Here is a 22,097-nt window from a genome sequence, read left to right on the forward strand (position 1 = left end):
GGGGGGCATCTTGGGGATGGAGCCCTCACCCTGTGGGATCTGACACTATCTCCAGGTAGATGGTGTCAGAACTGGGTTAGAGGACACCCAGCGGGTGTCTGCTGTGTGGTCTTCTGTGCTGATGACTGTTGTGGTGGAGGGTAGAGGAAGCATACAGGTAGAGCGAGGTTTTCCTAGGCAATAGATTCTACTGATTTTTTTTCTCTATCAAACAGAAAGCAAGCCCTACAAATATTTTTCAACCAACCTATACAGTGAAAAGAATTTGGACATGGCCAAGCACAGTGGCTCATGCCTGTAATCCCAGCACTTTAGGAGGCTGAGGTGGGAGGTTCGTTTGAGCCCAGGAATTTGAGACCAGCCTGGGCAACAAAGTGAGACCCTGGATCTACAAAAAATAGTCAGGTGTGGTGGCACATGCCTGTGGTCCCAGCTACTTGGGAGGCTGAGGCAGGAAGATCGCCCATGCCCAGAAAATCGAGGCTGCACTGAGCCATCGTCGCACCACTGCACTCCAGCCTAGGTGACGGAGCAAGAGAAAATAGAAAGGACTGGACAGGTCCCCATTACCTGCCTGCGCTCCCGGCGGGTCAGGGTGTGACCGTTGAGGATGCGCCAGAGCATGCGTGCCGCAATCTTGGTGTCGATCCACAGCAGGCGGAAGCCATGGTAGTAGTGCTTCAGCTCGTCCAGCACCCTCTGCCCGAGGGGCCTCTTCACCGCCACCTCTGCGGGGGGGCTGTACACAGGGCCGCCTTCCTCCAGCTTCTTGTGCTTGTCCTTCAAGGACTTGAGGGACTTCTCTACTAACGAGTCATCGCTGACAGGACGCGAAGAGTGCCAGCCGCGCACAGGAAGGCACTGAGGTCCCACAACCACAAAACCCACAGAGGTGGAGGTCCATGGCGCTCTCGACACTGTGCGAAGACACTCGGGCCTCACAGTCCGACAGCCGAGGTGATCGCCTTTGAAGTATGGGTACGCGGGGTGGATGGGAGCACAGCAGCTCAAGGGAACGGTCCTTGGAAGGGAAGAGTGAAAACAGTAGTTGAGAGCCAGTACCAGCCTTTGACAGCTCAGCACCAAACACCGACAGCAGCAAAACTCACATGCCTTGTACCACATCATGCCACAACCACACACAATCCCACCTACACCCTGATGTCTGCACTGCCCCCCGGGGAGCCCTTCAGAAGGGAGACCAGGACAGTGCGCAGCCCCTCAGCCCCACGCCATCGGACAGCAGCATGGGTTCGCCGGCCCCCACCACAGGAAGGGCAGGTCAGACACAGGCACAATCAGCAAAGGCTGGATCCCTAGGTGGGCCTCACAGCCCCACACCCAGTGACTTGGAGAGGTAGGCTTGAAATCTTCCCTCAATTACAGACAGGCAAACCCAACACTGACCTCACGGAGAGGTTCTGAAGAATACAGGAAACACACATGGAAAGTGCCTGGTGGACACCAGTGAGGCCTGGGAGGGATGGGGCGGAGGGCAGGCACCCCGCCCCTGGTCCCCTCCCCAGCCCCGCGAGGGCAGCTTCAGGCTCTCTCAGGCCCTGGCCTGGCCCCATCCACCATGTCTCCAGGTTCTCCTCAGCTCTGGGGTCACCTCTGAGCCAGGAAAAGGCTCCAAATCCAGGCAGCCCTGAGTCATGGCATGCCGAGAGCCGGGCCACACAGAATGCAGCAGAGCCCACGCAGGCTCAGCCTGCCCCCGACCAGGCTGCGTTTCTTCTGTGAGGTGGCCTCACCTTCCAGTGTGGGTGACGACAGAGCCCATGCACTGAACACACCTCCTCCCTGCATCAAGCTGAATTACACAGCTTTCCAACCCTCGGTTAGCAAGGAAGATGGTGGCTTCCGCAAGAAGGCATGGCACCAGCAGTCACAGGGCATCTATCGACAGGCAGACGAAGACTCGGAAAACCAGACCAGAGAACCACAGGGCGGACTCCACGAGGGCAGGGAGCCATGTAGAGCTGGGCGTGCCCGCAGGGGACCTGGTCCTCACCATAGTAACATCCCCCAGCAAATCCCAGCCACACACACAGACACACACACACACACACACACACACACACACACACACACACAGACACACACACACACACAGACACACACACACACAGACACACACACACACACACAGACACACACACACACACACACAGACACACACACACACACAGACACACACACACACACACACACACACACACACAGACACACACACACAAGCAAGGTGTGGTGGGCCTGGTCCTCACCACAGTAACCTCCCCCAGCAAATCCCAGCAGCTGGTGGTACAGGCCTGCAGTCCCAGATACTCAGGAGGCCAAGGTGGGAGAATGGCTTGAGCCTGGGAGATCCAAGCTGCAGTGAGCCATGACTGCACCACTGCACTCTAGCCTGGGCAACGGAATGAGACCCTGTCTCAATAAATAAGTAAATAAATGGAATATTCCCAAGTGGCTTGATGGGTTTAATGACATTTCAGTTACAATCCCAAAAAGACTGTTTTAGAACAAAAACGTCTAAACAAGAAATGAAAGGAATTGAGGAGGAGGATAGACAAGACATCAAAGGAAGGTCCAGAGAGATGAGGTTCGGGGGAACTGGTCCCCTGGGAGGAACACCAGCTGGAGAACTCGCTGAAGAAAACGGCGGCGGCGGCAGCCGGGCACGGCGGCTCACACATGCAATCCCAGCACTTTGGGAGGCAGAGGCAGGTGGATCATGAGGTCAGGAGTTTGAGACCAGCCTTACCAACATGGTGAGGTCTCTGCTAAAAATACAAAAATTAGTGTAGTCCCAGCTACTCAGGAGGCTGAGGCAGGAGAATTGCTTGAACCTGGAAGTGGAGGTTGTGGTGAGCCGAGATCATGCCACTGCACTTCAGCCTGGGCAACAGGGTGAGACTCTGTTTCAGGAAAAAAAAAAGAAAAGAAGAAAAAAGAAGAGGGCAGAGGTGGGCAGATCACCTGAGGTTGGGAGTTTGAGACCAGCCCGATCAACATGGTGAAACACCATCTCTACTAAAAATACAGAATTAAAGCCGGACGCGGTGGCTCAAGCCTGTAATCCCAGCACTTTGGGAGGCCGAGGCGGGTGGATCACGAGGTCAAGAGATCGAGACCATCCTGGTCAACATGGTGAAACCCCGTCTCTACTAAAAATACAAAACATTAGCTGGGCATGGTGGCGCGTGCCTGTAATCCCAGCTACTCAGGAGGCTGAGGCAGGAGAATTGCCTGAACCCAGGAGGCGGAGGCTGCGGTGAGCCGAGGTCGCGCCATTGCACTCCAGCCTGGGTAACAAGAGCGAAACTCCGTCTCAAAAAAAAAAAAAAAAAAAAATTACAGAATTAGCCGGGCATGGTGGCACATTCCTGGAATCTCAGCTACTTGGGAGGCTGAGGTGGGAGAATCGCTTGAACCTGGAAGGCAGACTGCAGTGAGCTGAGATCACATCATTGCACTGTGGCCTGGGAAACAAGAGTGAGACTCCGTCTCAAAAAAATTAAATTTATAAAAAGAAGAAAGAGAAATCTGATGGGAAGCTAAGGCGGATGCCATGGCAGCGGCGAGGCTGAGGGAAGGCCTGGTGAGAGTGCACACACAGAGACGGGGCCACGCTGGCCAACGGCGGCTTTGTCAGTGCCCGCAGCAAGCGCCGCGCGTGTGCCCAGGGACTCCAGCCACCGCAACACTCCCTCGTGGCTCTGCTGCCTATGGCAGTACTCTCCAAATCCATACAGCTGAAGGTACGTTTTTAAGGAAGGCCATGTTTTCACATGCGACTTGTTTTTACTTTAGGGAATTAAATCTCAGGAACCACCAGACAGAGAAGGTTCACAGCTGAGATGAGATACATCAGCAGCCTTAAGTGAGCAGCCAGAAGGACAGGGCTTGGAGTAGGAGGAGGGTGTTTCAGTCCTGCTCTCCCACACAGGAAGCAGGAAAGTCGGGACAGGAGATGAGCACTACTGTGGCTTTCTGAACTTGAGATCCCAGGAGAGAATGAGAATCTCTCCTCACACAGGCGAGACTGAAGTGAGGGGGATGCCAGGTAGAGGGACAGCACGCAAGGGACAGCTTGGCAGCCTCAAACCAAGCTCAGGACAGGGGATGCAGGTGCTACTCCCTCTAGGAAGCCCTCTTGGCCTGGCCGGCCAGCCTGGTGGCACCAGAGTCTCTATGCTGCACTGTTATCACTGATATTACTTGCCATCTTGCTAGACTGTGATTGCCACAGGGAAGGGCTAAGCCAGAGCCGGGCACGGGAATGCCACACCTACACCCCCCCGTGGTTGCAGGTACCTGCAGAGTCTGCTCTGTGTTCACAGATGGATCCCCACACCCACAACACTGCCTGGCGCATCCAAAACACCTTTTACAAATGTTATTTTTAGCCACGAAAAAAAAAAAAAACAAAAAAACACAACTGTATGTGCTGGCTGAGCGCAGTGGCTCCCGCCTGTAATACCAACACTTTGAGAGGCCAGTTTGAGACCAGCCTGGGCAACACAGTGAGATCCTTTCTCTAAAAAAAATTTAAAAGTTAGCCAGGCAGGGTGGCACATGTCTGTGGTCCCAGTTACCCAGGAGACTGAGGTGGGAGCATTCCTTGAGCTTGGGAGTGTGGATGCAATGAGCTATGATAGTGCCCTGAGCTCCAGCCTGGGCGACAGAGCAGGAACCTGTCTTCAAAAAAAGAAAAAAAAGAAAACTGTATGTGTTAAAAACAAGATACATTCCTTAAAGTTCAGAATAAAATACAGTGAAGTACTCACTTAACATTGTCCATAGGTTCTTAGAAAATGCAACTTGAAGCAAAAAGACCTATAAGAAAACCAATTTTTTTCTCATCTAAAGTTATAATAAAACATTATTCAAGGACCTTAAAGTTGCTGTTTCTGCTGGGCACAGTGGCTCACACTTATAATTCCAGCACTTTGGGAGGCCGAGCCAGAAGGATCACAGGAGGTCAGGAGTTCAAGAACAGCCCGGCCAACATGGTAAAACCCTGTCTCTGCTTAAAATTCCAAAATTAGCCAGGCAGAGTGGAGCATGCCTATAACTCCAGCTACTCCAGAGGCTGATTGAGGCAGGTTGCAATGAGCCAAGATTGCACCACTGCACTCCAGCCTAGACAACAGAGCTAGACTCTGTCTCAAAAAATAAATAAATAAATAAAAGTTGCAGTCTCCAAGAACTACAGACATTAAATGAGACTTACTGTACACCAAACTACTGACAACATCTGCAACTGGGCCCTGAGATTAGGAATGTTTATTCACTTCCGAAATTCACTGAGGCATATGACAATCATTTTCAACATGGAAAGATAAAGATTTAAAAGAAACAAAGAACAGGAAAATAGGATACACTGTTTCCCTCAAAAATCAAGTCACTCCTGACTCTCTACTATTTCCAAGCCCTGTTTTCAGACAGGTGCAGAATGACGCTGATTTACTCACAGGCAGCTCCGCAACCCCAGGGTGCTGGCACAGCTGAGATGAGCAGGATCCCCTGGACTACCTGGAACAGGAACAGGGGAAAATAAACACGTAGTAAATCAGGGATTTATACCAATGTCTTTTTTTTTCTTCTTTTTTTCTTTTTTTTTTTTTTGAGGCAGAGTTTCTCTCTTGAGCCCAGGCTAGAGTGCAATGGCAAGATCTCAGTTTACTGCAACCTCCTGGGTTTAAGCCATTCTCCTGCCTCAGCCTCCTGAGTAGCTGGAATTATAGGCGCCCACCACCATGCCCAGCTACTGTGTGTGCGTGTGTGTGTGTGTGTGTGTGTGTGTGTGTGTGTTAGTAGAAATGGGGTTTCACCATGTTGGCCAGGCTGCTCTCAAACTGTTGACCTCAGGTGATCCGCCTGCCTTGGCCTCCAAAAGTGCTGGGATTACAGGCATGCACCACCATCTCCAGCCTTTTATTCGTTTTTATTTATTTATTTGACTTTGCCCCGGCTGGAATGCAGTGGTATGATCACGGCTCACTCACTGCAGCCTTGAACGCCTGGGCTCAAAGGATCCTTTTGCCTCAGCCTCTCAAATAGCTGGGACTACAGGCGAGCACCATCGTGCCCGGCTAATTTCTGTGAGGGGTTTCGCTTTGTTGCCTAGGGTGGTCTCCAACTTTTGGCCTCAAGCAACCCTGCTGCCTCGGTCTTCCAAAGTGCTGGGATTACAGGCATGAGCTACCACACCCAGCACAGTATCTTCTTTTAAAGTCTGAAAGAAGGCCAGGCACGGTGGCTCATGCCTGTAATCCCAGCACTTTGGGATGCCTAGGCAGGTGGATCACCTGAGGTCAGGAGTTCAAGACCAGCTTGACTAATATGGTGAAACCCTGTCTCTACTAAAAATACACAACTAGTCGGGCGTGGTGGCGCATGCTTGTAATCCCAACTACGTGGGAGGCTGAGGCAGGAGAATTGCTTGAACCCGGGAGGCAAAGGTTGCAATGAGCCAAGATCGCACCATTGCACTCTAGCCCAGGCAACAAGAGCGAAACTCACTGCCTCAAAAAAAAAAAAAAAAAAAAAAGTCTGAAAGAGTACAGATCTCTTTTGTAGAAACTTCCGTGTGGGGCCAGGCGCAGTGGCTCAAGCCTGTAATCCCCCAGCACTTTGGAAGTCCGAGGTGGGTAGATCATGAGGTCAAGAGATCAAGACCATCCTGGTCAACATGGTGAAACCCTGTCTCTACTAAAAATACAAAAAATTAGCTGGGCATGGTGGCATGTGCCTGTAATCCCAGCTACTCGGGAGGCTGAAGCAGGAGAAGCCTGAACCCAGGAGGCGGAGGTTGCGGTGAGCCGAGATTGCGCCATTGCACTCCAGCCTGGGTAACAAGAGCGAAACTCCGTCTCAAAAAAAGAAAGAAACCTCTGTGTGTAAGTTTCTGGAAGCCAGTTCTGAGTGTTGGAAGGTTTCAGAACACTGCTAAGTGAAGGGCCTGCCCCAGTTAGGAAAACAGTATCGCAAAGTAGTCCTAAAGAAGGATGGGGAGCCTCAAGTAAACCCTGGCTCCAAACACCCCAAGAGGGAAGCCAAGTAGGCCAGCCCCAGGGAGGGAGCATCCTACCGGGTGGCACCATCCCCACTCACTGCAGTTGGCTCTGGTGGACACATGACCTCTATGCAGACAGCCCTATAGAGCAAGCAACGATCCCAAGGGGCAAGAGCTGTAAGAATTACTAGAACCATAAGCCGGGCGTGGTGGCTCATGCCTGTAATCCCAGCACTTTGGGAGGCTGAGGTGGGTGGATCACCTGAGGTCAGGAGTTCAAGACCAGCCTGGCCAACATGGCGAAACCCCGTCTCTACTAAAAATACAAAAATTAGCTGGGCCTGGTGGTACGTGCCTGTAATTCCAGCTACTCGAGAGTCTGAGGGAAAAGAATTGCTTGAACTCAGCAGGTGGAGGTCATAGTAAGCTGAGATCACACTATAGCACTCAAAAAAAAAAAAAAAAAAAAAAAAAAGCTAGTGGAATAAGCCATTTCTTGTATAAACAATAGTGAGGAATATATAGCACATTTTAAGGATTTTAACATCTTTTTTGATGCTTTCCCTAACTTACTTTAGTTCCTATAAGCATAGAGTTCACTTATACTACTGACATTCAGGGCCCATTGTGGAAACCTCATACTGGGAACAAGACAGGTATAGGAGTAGCAGGGCCAGAGGTGCCAGGTCAAGCAGTGCCAGGAGCCAGCAGGTGGCACCCTGAAGTGCCCAGTGGCCTTGACCCTCCAGGCAGTGGGGTGGCAATGAGTCCTCAGCCAGGTAGCTGCAGGAGCAGCTGTAAGCTGTGGGGAGCTCACTCTGGCCAGCTACGAGAGCCACCCTGTGAACAGGAACAAGATGGGAGGGCAAGCACCTCACTAAATAGGAGGCAACTCTCATACTCCCATGGGGAAGGAAATTCCCAGCATGCGCCACATTTAGGGCTTGTAACAGTCTGGTCTGTAAATTGGGAGCTCAGTTAAGGGGAGATGTTAGCTATGTTCTCATCCATTTAACAGCACAGTGCGACTGAGCACACCAAGACCCTTCTCACTCCAGCTGAGGACCAGCTCTGGCCCCTACCTTTCTCCACATGAAGAGGGCACAGCACATTCTCCGCTATCTTCCCCACACCATGGCACCTTCAGCCCCCCACCCCTGCCCTGGCCAACTCCTGTACCTCAAGGGCTCAGCCCAGCAAGTAGACAGGCTGGCAGGTCTCCCAGGGCTCCCTGATCTGCCCCCCGGTGACCCCACTTTCTAACACTTCCTGTCCCACTGGCTCCCTTCCTAGGCTCTTCCCAACACCTGTTCTGAAGGCTTCTGTCCCCAGCTCTCCAAGGAACCCACAGTCAAGGCCGTCCAGGGTGATGGGGATCACTGCCCCATGTCCCTCAGGAGCACAGACATGACCTGTGGCCAGGCCCTGCTGGGAGCCCTTCTGTTCTTTTTTCCAACACCAACAATTCTTCAACTGGGAGTCCACCAATTTAATTCCACACTGACACTACCCAGAATTAGGGCAGACCCCACAGGGTAAGGGCTCAGTCTCACAAAACTGCCCCCACTCCATGTGCCCAAGCTACCCACACTTCAGCTGCCTACAAAGTGGGGGGTTCCCATGACCACTTTGGTTTTGAAAATTCACTAGAATGGCTCAGATGTCAGCAATGGGTTCTACTTACTATCACAATTCATTATAAAGGGTATCCAGGAACAACCAGAGAGAGAGGCCAAAACACCAAGGCCAGGGAGGTCCTAAGCACAGGATCATCGGGTGCTGTGGAGCGGGTACATACCAGTGGGAAGCCTCACCAGCCTGCTCACCCAGAAGTTTTCATCAAGGCTTCATGACTGATGACAGTACTGGCCCACTGGCCATGGGGACTGAACTAACTCGTCAAATCCTCTCCCCTCCCTGGAATCACCCTCTAATTACAGCACGCTCAGTGCCACCTGAATCTAAGGGCCTGTCTGGAGTCACTGCATTAGCATAAACTCAGCTGCAGTGATAATGAATAAAAGAAACTCCCAAGCTCATGCCTGTAATCCTAGCACTTTGGGAGGCCAAGGTGGGGGAGGATTGTTGTTGAGCTCAGGAGTTCAGCCTGGGCAACATACAGAGACCCTATCTCTATAAAAAAATAAAAAATCGGCCGGCAGGAGGATTGCTTAGAGGCTGCAGTGAGCCATGATCAAGCTACTGTACTCCAGCCTGGGCAAGAGAGCAAGATCCTGCCTCAAAAAACAAATAAAAAAAAGACACTCCCATCATTCAGGAAAGTTCCAGGGTTTTCAGCCCTCAGTGCTGATGCCAGGATCAGGTCAAAGACTAAATGTATTTCTTACCATTACATACCTTTCTTCCCCTGGCTTCCAGGATCCCCTGGCCACTCCTGGGAGATCCTCCCTCCCTGGCCTCCACCTCCTCCCCAGGCGCCCACCAGGTCTGACGGACTCCAAGAACTCTCAGACCGCGTCCCCACTCTGCTCTTCCCCAAGTCTTCTCCATGTTCAACAAACGGCTCTGCTGTCCCCAGGCGGCTCAGGCCAGACCTCTCCCACACAGCCCTTAGAGTCAACCCTGCTTCTACTCATATATCGACTTCCTTCCGAAGAGGACGCTATGGAGAGGTGGAGAAGCGTAACTGGGTAGTGGAAAACCTGACCAACACCACCTCAACCTACTCATCAAAGTCGACATCCACAGTGACAAATCATTCTGACAGCATGGAGCCTTGATGTGACGTGACGAGAACGCTCCACCTCTGTGGTCTTCCTCCCGAAAAATCATCTGTCCCAGCTTAATTATGAGAAAACATCAAGAAATACCAGTAGAGCAGCGCCTTACACCCCATCTGAGCTGTCCTCCTCAAAGCTGGCAAGGTCACTGCGGACAAGGAAAGCCTGAGACAATCAAGAAGGGTGGTGCAGATGGGTCCCAGGACAGAAAAGGCCCTCAGAATGAAGAGTGGGAGAGAAAAGAAAAGCTGAGTACGTTATGGACTTCAGTGAACAGCAACAGGTCCATGCGCTGTGACAGTGAACCTTACTCATGTCAGATGCTAAGAGCGGGGGCCTGCAGCCTCCACCTGGTGTACCACCCACAGGGGTCAGGAATCTCCTCCACAGTCCAGCCCTGCATCTCACTGGCTCTGAAATCCCTGTTCCTACAGCACATCTGCTGTCTAACCCATTATCAGCCCTTAGAGTCCCTGTCACAAAGCGCAGCGACAACTATGGAAGACCTTTGTGTTCCTGAAATGACACAACGACACTTAAAGAGCTACTTATTACCATTTTTTGCCAAAAACCTGTGACATAAGCACGAAGTGGCAAAAGTACTTTTATCACCATCAGGAGGTCCAGAGAGAACTCTAACATTTAACACAGCAACTAGGAAGATCAAATGCCGAGCTTCACCTTCAGACTGTGCGTGACCACCACTCAGCGCCCTCCCCCCACTCCAAAACTCTCAGTGGCTGACCAGCCATTACTGTGAAAAATTACAAGAAATGGGGGCTGTGCACGGTGGCTCACGCCTGTAATTCCAGCACTCTGGACGGCCCAGGTGGGTGGATTACTTGAGATCAGGAGTTTGAGACCATCCTGGCCAACACGGAGAAATCTCCATCTCTACTGAAAATGCAAAAATTAGCTGGTCATGGTGGCGGGTGCCTGTAATCCCAGCTACTTGGGAGGCAGAGGAATCTCTGGAACCTGGGAGACTGAGGTTGCAGTGAGCCAAGACCACATCACTGCACTCCAGCCTAAGCAACAGGTAGGAGACTTTGTCTCCAAAAAAAATTAAAAAATAAAAATAACACAAAAGAATTGGGAGGATACAGGCAACTTCAATCTATGTCTCTGGGGGAAGGAGGAACAGACAAGAGTTGAAGCTGGTGGCTCCTGTAATCCCAGCACTTTGGGAGATCAAAGCAGGAGGATCACTTGAGTCGAGGAGTTCAAGACCAGGCTGGCCAACATATCAAGACTCTGTCTCTACAAAAAAAATTACCAAAAAAAAAAAAAAAAATTAGGTGGGTGTCGTGTGACACAACTAGCAACTTGGGAGGCTGAGGCAGAAGGAGTTTGAGGGGTCGCGAGTATGACTGCACCGCTGCACTCAATTATTTCACGTGAGCCTCTCTCAGCAAGTTTTATGGGTATGCCCATTTTACAGATAAGGACATAAACGGAGATAAACTGGGTAATTAGAGAAAGAGGGAGGAGTTGGGCACGCCCTGGGAGAGCCTTCGCTCCAGGCAGCTCCTTAGGCGAGGGTGGCTGAGGCCACGCACCCGAGGACCCTCCCCGGACCCGGAGTCCGCGCGTCCCCCGACTGCAGGTCGCGGCTTCATCGCACCGCAGGGGCTGGCACCGCCTCGTCGCTGACGGGCTGGGAGGGCTCCCGCGGCCCCCGAGGCCCTGCCCGCGGCCCCCGAGGCCCTGCCCGCGGCCCCCCAGGCCCTGCCCGCGGCCCACGCAAGGCTCGTCTCGGGGACCCCAGACGCGGCTAAAGGCTCGGCCGCCCCGGTGCGTGGACGGCGCGCCCCACCGGCCTCCTCCCGCAGGGTGCGCCAGGGCTGCCCGGCCGTCGGAACTTCCCCAAGCCCGCCGCGGAGGCGGCGACCCGCGGCGACCCGGCCGCCCGAGGTCAAAGCGCGAGGCAGAGGCCCAGCGGCCGCGCCCGCCACGGGACCGGGGGCCCCCGGGCCCCCCGCATCGCCGCGACCAGCAGCCCGACCCCGCCCCGGGGCGCCCGCCGCTTACCCCGCGGGGCGGTGGCCCGAGGCGACGGCCGGAGGCGGGCGGGCGCCCGGCCGCGGCAGCTCCTCAGTAAGATGGACGCCATGTGCCCGGGCGCGGCGGCCGCTCCCGCCTCCTGCGCTGCGTCCTCCTCCTTCTCCGCCGCGGCTGCCGCTCTTCGCCGAGCCGGCGGCGCCCCAGGCCCGGCCCGCGCGGACGGTTGACGGCGGCGGTTGACCCCGGCCTGCAGGCGCTCAGCTCAGAGACCCGGCACCGCCGGCGGCCTGGTCCCGGCACAGACGTCCCGGAGCGCGGGGCGGGGCGGCCAGGCCGCGGCTCCCATTGGGCCCCTCGGCGCCCGCGGCCGGCCAGGTGAGGGGCGGGCCGTGCCCCCGCGGACTACCGGTTCCGGCGTGCACCGGGGCGGCCTGCACTCTGCGGCGCGGACTACCGATACCGGCGTGCAGCGGGCCGGCCCGTACTCTGGCGCGGACTACCGATCCCGGCGTGCACCGGGGTGTCCCTCACCCTAAGGCGCGGGCTACCGGTCCCGGCGTGCACTGGGGCGGAGGGCTCCTCGGGGCGCGCTGCATCCTGGGACCAGTCGTTCGGTAGATGCCGGGTCTCGCAGCGTGGCGGCCGCAGGAGCCGAGGGAGCCGGCTGGGCTCGCGCGGTGATTGTCTTTTCGTCTCCGAGCCGTAGCAGCAGCCGCTGTGTCCGGAACTTTTCTGGGACCAAGTCCTGCCCCCACGAGTAGAAAACGGCTCCTGGGAGCTTGGGGCTCCAAGGGCAAGTCGGGGGCCGCTGCGATGGAGGGTCGCACTCGGCCGTGGTCTCGCGCCGGCCGCCTCCTGCTCTGTGGCTCTGCCTTCTGTGGCTGCACCCTGACACGCGCAGCCCTGATGCCCCTTCCCACGGTACCACGCGGCGCTCCCCAGACACCGCGCTGCTCCGCGTCGGGGGTCCCGACCCCCACTGAGGGGACGGGAGCGCAGGATCCCGTCCCGAAGGACAGAGCCGTGCCGGCGCCTGGATGCGGGGGCAGTAGTCTGTGTGGCGGCGCAGCAGGCACAGCACGCCCCCACCGCACGAATACCGCGTCCTCCGGTCTGAGCGGGAGGGCCGGATGTGGTCCTGCGTGGGCGCAGGGGGACCCCTCGCTTCGCTCTGGCCTCGGCAGCCCCTGGGGTCCCGGGCGTCGCAAGGGCGCCAGGCTTCCTACCCTGGGCCATACCCTGTCCGCTCCACCTCCCAGTCCAAGAAGGAACAGCCGAAGTCCAGGACGCCAAGGATTTGGCTCGGAGTCTCCAACCCCGCCAGAGCTGGGCTGGACCCGAGGACCGCTCCTGCGCCATCTCCCAAAAGCCTCCCCCTAGCCCAACTTAATAGCCAGCCCTGACCAGTCCTGGGGAGAGAGACCGTGCAGCCTCCTAGCAGACCGTGACCTTTGAGCTCCACCTTCCCCTTCATTCCTTCAGAGGAGGATCCCTGAGTTTCGGTAGAGAAGACAGGCAGGGAGAAACATGGACACCCGCAGCGCTGGGGGCCCAGCTGGTCGAGATCTTCAGCTAGGAGATCCCCAGCTGGGAGATCCCCAGCACGGCACTTGCCCTGCCCTCTGTCTCGTTCAGGGATGTAACCTCAGGGCACCTCCTGGGGAGGGTCTTGGACTGCACACTCAGCGTCTCTGTTCCCTGGAGCGCAGGAGTGTGGAACTCCTGATACCAGCCAGCACCCCAGTCTTGAGAGTCTGGTTGAATGGCACGTCTCCCTAGGAGGCTCCCTCCCCAACTCTGCTGCTACTGCCCGTGCACTCAGCCCTCACCTGCCTGCCAAGTACTGGGTCCGGATGAGCTTGGATTCCCCATCACAGGCGGGAGAAGGGGACGTTGTTTAGTGGAGGGTATTTTGAAGCTGTCTTCCAGTCCCTGTAGCCACACTGGTCAGTAGGCACTGTAGACATAAAATGCAGAATGAGCTGAAGCACATCTAGGCCTCAACCTAGGCCTCTGCTGCCAACAAACGTGAAGGGGCAAAAGGGTGATGTCCCCACCCACGGTTGGGCCTGAGCTGGAGTGGACAGTTGGTTAGGGTCGTAAAGTACTAGTTTTTTTTTTTTTTGTTTTGTTTTGTTTTCCTGAGACGGAGTCTTGCTCTGTCCCCCTGGCTGGAGTGCAGTGGCGCCATCTCAGCTCACTGCAACCTCCGCCTCCCTGGTTCAAGTGATTCTCCTGCCTCAGCCTCCTGAGTAACTAGAATTACAGGTGCGCGCCACCACGCACAGCTAAGAACTGGGGCTTCTTATGCCCCAGCTGTAGGACAGTGTCCTAGTTCTGGTCTGGACATTGGCCCTGAGCACCAGATGACCCCGCCTTATGCCATCTGGGGGTAGGGAGGGGAGACACCGGGGAGGGGGCAAGAAACAGTGCTCCTCCCCATTGATGCTGTGGGGTCCCAGGTGTCTGGACAAGGCCAAGCAGGAGGTGATGACTGCCCCATCCATGCGAGTGCCTGTTGACAGGACTTTGAAGGACACTGGACAGAGGGAAGCCCTCTCCACAGCCTCCACGCTGCCCAAAGTGCCAGGTGTGAAGAAATGCAGAACACACCACTCACCTGCAGCTGGGATGCCCCACCATCCGAGGACCAGCACAAGTAAAGGCTGGCAGCGGAGAGCCAACAGCAGGACCGACCTGGGCAGGTGGTGTCTGTGATGCTCCTGCAGCCCAGGCAGGGTGGGATATTAGATGAATTCTTTTTCAACAGTCAGAATAGCTGTAGTCAGGTTCAGTGACTCACACCTGTAATCCCAGCACTTTGGGAGGCCGTGCAGGCCGGCTTGGTGGCCCATGCCTGTAATCCCAGCACTTTGGGAGGCCGAGACAGGCAAATTGCCCAAGCTCAGAAGTTTGAGACCAGTCTGGGCAACACAGTGAAACCCCATCTCTACTAAAATACCAAAAGTTAGCTGGCTTTGGTGGCATGCCTGTAGTCCCAGCTACTTGGGAGGCTGAAGTAGGAGAATTGCTTGAACCCGGGAGGCAGAGGTTGCAATGAGCCAAGATTGCGCCACTTCACTCCTGCCTGGGTGACCCGGCAAGACTCTTGTCTTCAAAAAAAAAAAAAAAAAAAGAGCACGTGCTCGGCAGTCAACACTCAGTTACACGTGTTCAGCAGCACACTGTCCGAGTTAGGGATCTGGTTAGAGAGGAGGTTAGGGATCTGGTTAGAGGAGGTTAGGGATCTGGTTAGAGGAGGTTAGGGATCTGGTTAGAGAGGAGGCTAGGGATCTGGTTAGAGGAGGTTAGGGATCTGGTTAGAGGAGGTTAGGGATCTGGTTAGAGAGGAGGTTAGGGATCTGGTTAGAGGAGGTTAGGGATCTGGTTAGAGAGGAGGTTAGGGATCTGGTTAGAGGAGGTTAGGGATCTGGTTAGGGAGGAGGTTAGGGATCTGGTTAGGGAGGAGGTTAGGCATCTGGTTAGAGGAGGTTAGGGATCTGGTTAGAGGAGGTTAGGGATCTGCTTAGGGAGGAGGTTAGGGATCTGGTTAGGGAGGAGGTTAGGGATCTGGTTAGGGAGGAGGTTAGGCATCTGGTTAGAGGAGGTTAGGGATCTGGTCAGAGAGGAGGTTAGGGATCTGGTTAGGGACGAGGGTAGGGAGGAGGTTAGGGATCTGTCCTCCTTCCTCACTATTGCATTTGTTTTAAAAAAAAAAAAAAGCCGGGCGCGGTGGCTCAAGCCTGTAATCCCAGCACTTTGGGAGGCCGAGGCGGGTGGATCATGAGGTCGAGAGATCGAGACCATCCTGGTCAACATGGTGAAACCCCATCTCTACTAAAAATACAAAAAATTAGCTGGGCATGGTGGCACGTGCCTGTAATCCCAGCTACTCAGGAGGCTGAGGCAGGAGAATTGCCTGAACCCAGGAGGCGGAGGTTGCGGTGAGCCGAGATCGCGCCATTGCACTCCAGCCTGGGCAACAAGAGCGAAACTCCGTCTCAAAAAAAAAAAAAAAAAAAAAAAAAAACGGCCAGGTGCGGTGGCTCACGCCTGTAATGCCCACACTTTGGGAGGCCGAGGCAGGTGGCTCACCTGAGGTCAGGAGTTGGAGACCAGTCTGGCTGATGTGGTGAATCCCCGTCTCCATTAAAAATACAAAAAATTACTCAGGCGTGGTGGCACATGCCTGTATTCCTAGCCACTGGGGAGGCTGAGGCAGGAGAATAACTTCAACCCAGCAGGTGGAGGTTGCCATGAGCTGAGATCGTGCCATTGCGCTCCAGCCTGGGCAACAAGAGTGAAACTCCATCTCAAAAAAGAAAAGAAAAGAAAAGAGGCCACGCTGTGGCTCACGCCTGTAGTCCCAGCCCTTTGGGAGGCTGAGGCGGGCAGATCACCTAAGGTTGGGAGTTCAATACCAGCCTTAACAACATGGAGACACCCAATCTCTACTAAAAATACAAAAATTTAGCTGGGCATGGTGGCGCATGCCTGTAATCCCAGCTACTCAGGACCCTGAGGCAGGAGAACTGCTTGAGCCGGGCAGGTGGAGGTTGTGGTGGTGAGCCGAGATGGTGCCACTGCACTCCAACGTGGGCAACAACAGGGAAACTCTGTCTCAAAAAAAAACAAAAAAACACCTGCTCGGTGTAGTTATTTCAAGTTTATAAAAATAAGTCGAAAGAGGCTGGGTGCAGTGGCTTATGCTTGTAACCAATCCCAGCACTTTGGGACCCCGAGGTAGGCATCATGAGGTCAGGAGATCAAGACCATACTGGCCAACATGGTAAAACCCTGTCTCTACTAAAAGTACAAAAATTAGCTGTTTGTGGTGGCATTCACCTGTAATTCCAGCTACTCGGGAGGCTGAGGCAAGAGAATTGCTTGAACCCGGGAGGCAGAGGTTGCAGTGGGCCAAGATCCCACGATTGCACTCAAGCCTGGAGACAGAGCAAGACTCCATCTCAGAAAAAAAAAAAAGGGGGGGGGGAGTCAAAAGAAACGAGTAGAAATCTGGCATCCAGCCAGCTCTGTGCACCCTTAAGGCTGGAATGAGGCCTGCCTTCCAGCCCTGCATCTCCATATGCAGCAGAACAAGTCCACAGAACCACGGTGCAGTGGTTTATTAAGTGATTTAACAGCATGTGCTGCACAGTTTTTACCCTTTTTCCTTCTCTTCTGTTTTTTTTTTTTGGTTGGGGGAACTTCCTTTTACCTCTTATGCTCCTCACAAATCACATATAACCTTCCATAGCCACTCGGTGATTAACAGAGTAGAGAAACAGGCAGGATGTCTAGGCAGCACACATGCCCCAGTTAGGGAGGTTAGGGATCCAGTTAGCAAACCCCAGGAAGACCTACAAGGGCTGTGTGCTATACTTGACCCATACTCTGGTGCAACGTAGCCATAGTTGCATTTGCCCAGAATGGGGGTTGGCTGGGAAGTATGACAAAGGAAGAGAGTCAGGGATGTTTGCAAGAGACTATGAGGCTTGTCCCAGGAATTTAAACGGGAGAGGGAAAGGGAAGAACAGGAGGGGCAGCGGGAGGCAGTAGCAGGATCACTGGCCTACGGCCTGAGAGGCGTTTGGAGCCAGGTACCAGAGCGGGATGTTCCGCACAGGTGCTTGTATGTACTGGTTATGACAGGAGCTGGGATGAGAGGCCAGGAGAAAAACCCTGGGTCCCAGGTCACCTTCCTGCAGATGGGAGAAGCTTTAGTCAGGTACATGCAGTAGGAGAAGCGGAGGTCAGCCTCCAGCCTCCTCTTACCCCATTGAGGAACCACCTGCACATAAATGGTAGCTTTGGGCTGTACATGGTGGCTCATACCTGTAATCCCAGCACTTTGGGAGGCCGTGGTGGGCGGATCATGAGGTCAGGAGACTGAGATCATCCTGGTCAACATGGTGAAACCCTGTCTCTACTGAAAATACAAAAATTAACTGGGCATGCCGGCGTGTGCCTGTAATCCCAGCTACTCGGGAGGCTGAGGCAGGAGAATCACGAATCACTTGAACCTGGGAGACGGAGGTTGCAATAAGCCAAGAGTGCCATTGCACTCCAGACCTGTGATGGAGTGAGACTCCACCTCAATTAAAAGAAAAAAAAAGAGGTACTTTTGCACTGGGACTTGGTGGGAGGCCTGTGCATTTAGATTTTTATTTTATTTTATTTATTTATTTATTTATTTATTTATTTATTTATTTATTTTGAGACGGAGTTTCACTCTTGTTACCCAGGCTGGAGTGCAATGGTGCGATCTCGGCTCACCACAACCTCCGCCTGCTGGGTTCAGGCAATTCTCCTGCCTCAGCCTCCTGAGCAGCTGAGATTACAGGCACACGCCACCATGCCCAGCTAATTTTTTGTGTTTTTAGTAGAGACGGGGTTTCACCATGTTGACCAGGATGGTCTCGATCTCTTGACCTCGTGATCCACCCGCCTCGGCCTCCCAAAGTGCTGGGATTACAGGCTTGAGCCACCGCGCCCGGCCTTTATTTTTTATCTTTATTTTTTTGAGACAGGGTCTCTTTCATGCAGGCTGGAGTGCAGTAGCACAGTCATGGCTTGCTACAGCCTTGAACTCCCAGGCTCAAGCAATCGGCCTGCCTTGGCCTCTGGAGTAGCTAGGGACTACAGACATATGCCACCATGCTTGCCTAATTTTTAAATTTTTTGTAGAGATGAGGTCTCCCTATGTTGCCCAGGTTGGTCTCCAATTCGGGTTCAAGCCGTCTACCTGCCTGGGCCTCCCAGAGTGCTGGGATTACAGGTGGGAGCTACTGTGCCCAGCCAGATTTGCTTTTTAGATTCTCCTACATTTGTGGGAAAACTGAAGTCTGAGTGGAGCCTGGTGATCAGACTACCCTGGAAATGTAAGATGTTACCATTAGGGGAAACCAGGTTGGGGGACTCTGTGCTCTTCGCAGCTTTTCAGTAAATCTAAAATTATTCTAATAAAAAATAGTAAAACATCTGGTTGGCTGGCAGAAAAGAAGGCAGCCTCCGTCCCTCGTGGCTGTCCCAGGCTGGCTGGGGTGGCGCTCTGGCTGTCCCTAGTCAGTCCCTAACTCAGGCTGCCAAAGACGGTCGCCAATCTAGGGAAGAACTGGCCCAACGCACTCCCCAAATACATCGCTGCAGACACAGGGTTTAGGAAGAACTTTTATTTTCTTCCTTCTTCTGTGGGTTTTAATTTCCTGCCATTTTCATAATTTAAAAAATAAGTGCTATTTTAGCAGGAAACAATGTTTCTTTAGCCAAATCCGGAGTGAGTCGGCAGCCACGGCCGCGCGCCCAGCTCTGGGTGGTCCGGACCCCGGGGAAGTCCCTGTGCATAACGAGGGGGGGGTGTTGCGGGGGCGGCAGGAGGAAGTCGGGGGCGCGGCACCCAGGCATCGCTTTCTTCCCTCCGAAGGACCCCAACTTGCAAAAATCTGAAGAGCCCGGCTGGGGCGGGGTCGCGGGGTGCGCGGGAACCGGGTCTGGGACGGGGCGGGGCTAAGCCGGGGCCTCCTCGGAAGCGAAGCCGGGACTGGGGCGTGGCGGGGGCGTGGTCGAGCGGGCGCCCTGCGGGTGGTGGACGAGCCCGCGGGCGGCTTCTGCCTACACCACTGTGCTTGCCTGGCTGTCTCCAGTCCCAGCCCCAACGCCCTGGGGAGGGGGAGAAAGCGTGCAGGTGAGCGCCACGCCCTGGGGCCGGCTCTAACCTGACACCAGGTCCTGCAGCTAGTTAGAGAGGTGTTGTGGGCTGAATTGTGGCCTTCCCAAAGCATGTTCAGAGCCAGGTGCAGCGGCTCATGATCGTAATCCCAGTGCTTTGGGAGGCGGAGGACGATTGCTTGAGTTTAAGAGTTTGAGACCAGTCTAGGCAACAAAGCAAGACCCCCACCTCTGTCTTTACAAAAAAAAAAAAAAAAAAAAAAAAAAACTAAGTTGGTCGTGGTGGTATGGCCCTGTAGTCCCGGCTACTCAGGAAGCAGAGGTGGGAGGATCGCTTGAGCCCAGGAGGTCGAGGCTGCGGTGAGCCGTGATCGCGCCATTGCACTTTAGCCTGGGCGACAAAGCTGAGACCTTGTCTCAAAAGAGATAATTCAGGCCCTAACCTGGTATCTGTAAATGCAAGCTCATTTGGAAATAGAATCTTTGCCGACGTAATCAAGGTAAGGTAAGGTTATTAGCAAGGCCTCTACTCCAATAGATCTGTGGTCCTCAAGACAAAACAGACTCGAGCAGACGCCCAAGGCAGAGGCCACGTGACCTAGGAGCCCGATCGCAGGTTGCCACCAAAGGATTTAGGCAAGCACCGGGAGCTGGGGAAAGACCAGGGAGGACCCTCTCCAGACCCTCCCACCCTGCTGGCACCATGTTTTCCGGCTGCCAGCCTCCAGAACGATGAGGGCCTTTCTGGTGTTTTGTGGCCCTAAGAGACAGGTACGAGAAGGAATCAGGTTTTGGAGCCCCCCCCCCCCCGCCCCACCAGTCCAGTCCAGATGTAGTGTTGCCATCTGGAGATGAACATGGAGCTATGGGGGATGAGGAGGGCTCTGGAGGAAGTTGTCCCTCAGCTAAGAGCTGGCACAGCGAGAGGGGTAAATTTCAGATTGGTGCTTGCCAAAGGTAGGCATCTGTGGCTGTCCAAGGGGTGACAGCAGTGGGGGTCAGCTCTCAGGCCTGGGCCTCTGCTTGCTTGGGTCGCCTCTCCAGAAACATCTTTGTGGGGTGACGGATTTCCAGTTGACCCCAGGACTGAAGCCTGGTCCTGATATGTGGTTTAGTCCCTGCTCTAGTGGAGGTGACCACTGGGACTCAGCCAGGTCATGGGCAGGGAAGTGGGGCTCCTCAGCTGGATTTCAGCCCCCACGTCCATTACCTCTACCCAATGCGGACCCCAACTTGGGGGAAGCTTTGCTCACATGGCCCTGAGAAGCATTGCTGCCCATGGGTTCCCAGTGGCTGCAGCTGTCACTCCCATGGGCCGCCCAGGGGACCAATGTGGTCTTCAGGCTGAGTGGGAGCTGGGACACAGCCAGACCTTGGGAAAGGTGAGGTTCCAGCCCAGAGAGCAGAGTGGTTAGGGCTGGGAAGGGGTTGTTGGGAAGGCCTCAGGGGAGGCTCTTCTGGCCCTAGCTGCAGCTCTTCTTGGACTCTGGGCCTGCTGGGCCGTGCGTTGGGGGCATGGGGACTCCTTCCCTCCCCTCCCTGGAGGCAGGAGCCACCTGGGGCTTGGAAGGCGGGGCAGCTTGAGACTGCTGGTTTCCACTTGGAAGCCCTCTTTATCCAGCCTGGGATAGAGAAAGGCTGGGGTCAGAGTGCACACATCTCCATGGAAACAGCAATGAGCCTGGCCCCTGGGGGAACCCCAGCCCTGTTGGGGGATGGGGAGGCTAAACCGGGGCTCAGGGGCTCCTTTGGTAGCAGCCCTTCCTTATAGGGAGGTCCGGGCCAGGAGGTGCCAGACATGTAGCCGTGAAGTGCCACATGGAGGGGAGAGTGGACTCTACCTCCTAGGGCTGTAGGCCCCGAGTAGGCGGTATAAGGCTGACAGCTGGATACAGAGCTTTTCTTTAGAGAAGAGAGGAGAGTTGCAAAGAGATCAAAACAAGGCTCAGCCTGGCTGCTACTGTCCTTGAGCACCCTGCATCACTCTGGGCCCACCCAGGCCACAGGCCCCCCTCCAGTGGCCCCTGCCTACCTGCCTGAGGCCTGCCTTCCAAAAACTTCTCGCAGCCATCAGAGACAGCGAAGCAGCCCTGGTCGTCAGAACATCCCAGCAGTCTGCGTGTCCAAACTATTGCTCTGTGGGACTGAGGCATCAACAATGGCCCACCCTGGAGTCTCTCAGATGGGCTCGGACGACACACCTGCAAAGAGCCTCCTTTCCCCGGGAACCCAACTGAGCTGTCCACTGTGGACCTCTTCCTTCTTGCTTTTTTCTTTTTTTTGAGACGGAGTTTTAACTCTTGTTGCCTAGGCTGGAGTACAAAGGCACAGTCTTGGCTCACTGCAGCCTTCACCTCCTGGGTTCAAGATTCTCATGCCTCAGCCTCCCAAGTAGCTGGGACTACAGGTGCCCAACCACCATGCCTGGCTAATTTTTGTATTTTTAGTAGAGACAGGGTTTTACCATATTGCCCAGGCTGGTCTCGAACTCAGGACCTCAGGCAGTCTACCCACCTCAGCCTCCCAAAGTGCTGGGAATATGGGCGTGAGCCACCACATCCGGCCACTTCTTGGTCTTGAGAGCAACACCCACCGTATCTGGGGGAGGCCCCTGGTGTGTGGGTTGGGATCACAGTGCACAGCTGGTCAGACTCAATGCA

At 54.6% G+C, this 22,097-nt stretch overlaps 1 protein-coding gene across 2 annotated transcripts in view; it reads right to left on the reverse strand.

The window, feature by feature from the left end:
- Positions 1 to 12,156, reverse strand: part of LETM1 (leucine zipper and EF-hand containing transmembrane protein 1) — a 39,735-nt gene extending 27,579 nt beyond the window's left edge. The window contains exons 1-3 of one of the 2 annotated variants that reach the window (XM_074395783.1): positions 11,797 to 12,156; positions 5,481 to 5,541; positions 571 to 1,021 (exon numbers count right to left, since the gene is read on the reverse strand). In XM_074395783.1, the coding sequence (XP_074251884.1) occupies positions 571 to 1,021; positions 5,481 to 5,541; positions 11,797 to 11,878 (594 nt within the window). In that variant the 5' untranslated portion in view covers positions 11,879 to 12,156. The remainder of the gene's footprint in view (positions 1 to 570; positions 1,022 to 5,480; positions 5,542 to 11,796) is intronic. The other variant, XM_074395781.1, reaches the window with a different exon arrangement.
- Positions 12,157 to 22,097: the final 9,941 nt, after the last annotated feature.

This window comes from Saimiri boliviensis, chromosome 3 (assembly GCF_048565385.1).
Source record: "Saimiri boliviensis isolate mSaiBol1 chromosome 3, mSaiBol1.pri, whole genome shotgun sequence".
In the NCBI taxonomy this organism is placed as follows: Eukaryota; Metazoa; Chordata; class Mammalia; order Primates; family Cebidae; genus Saimiri; species Saimiri boliviensis.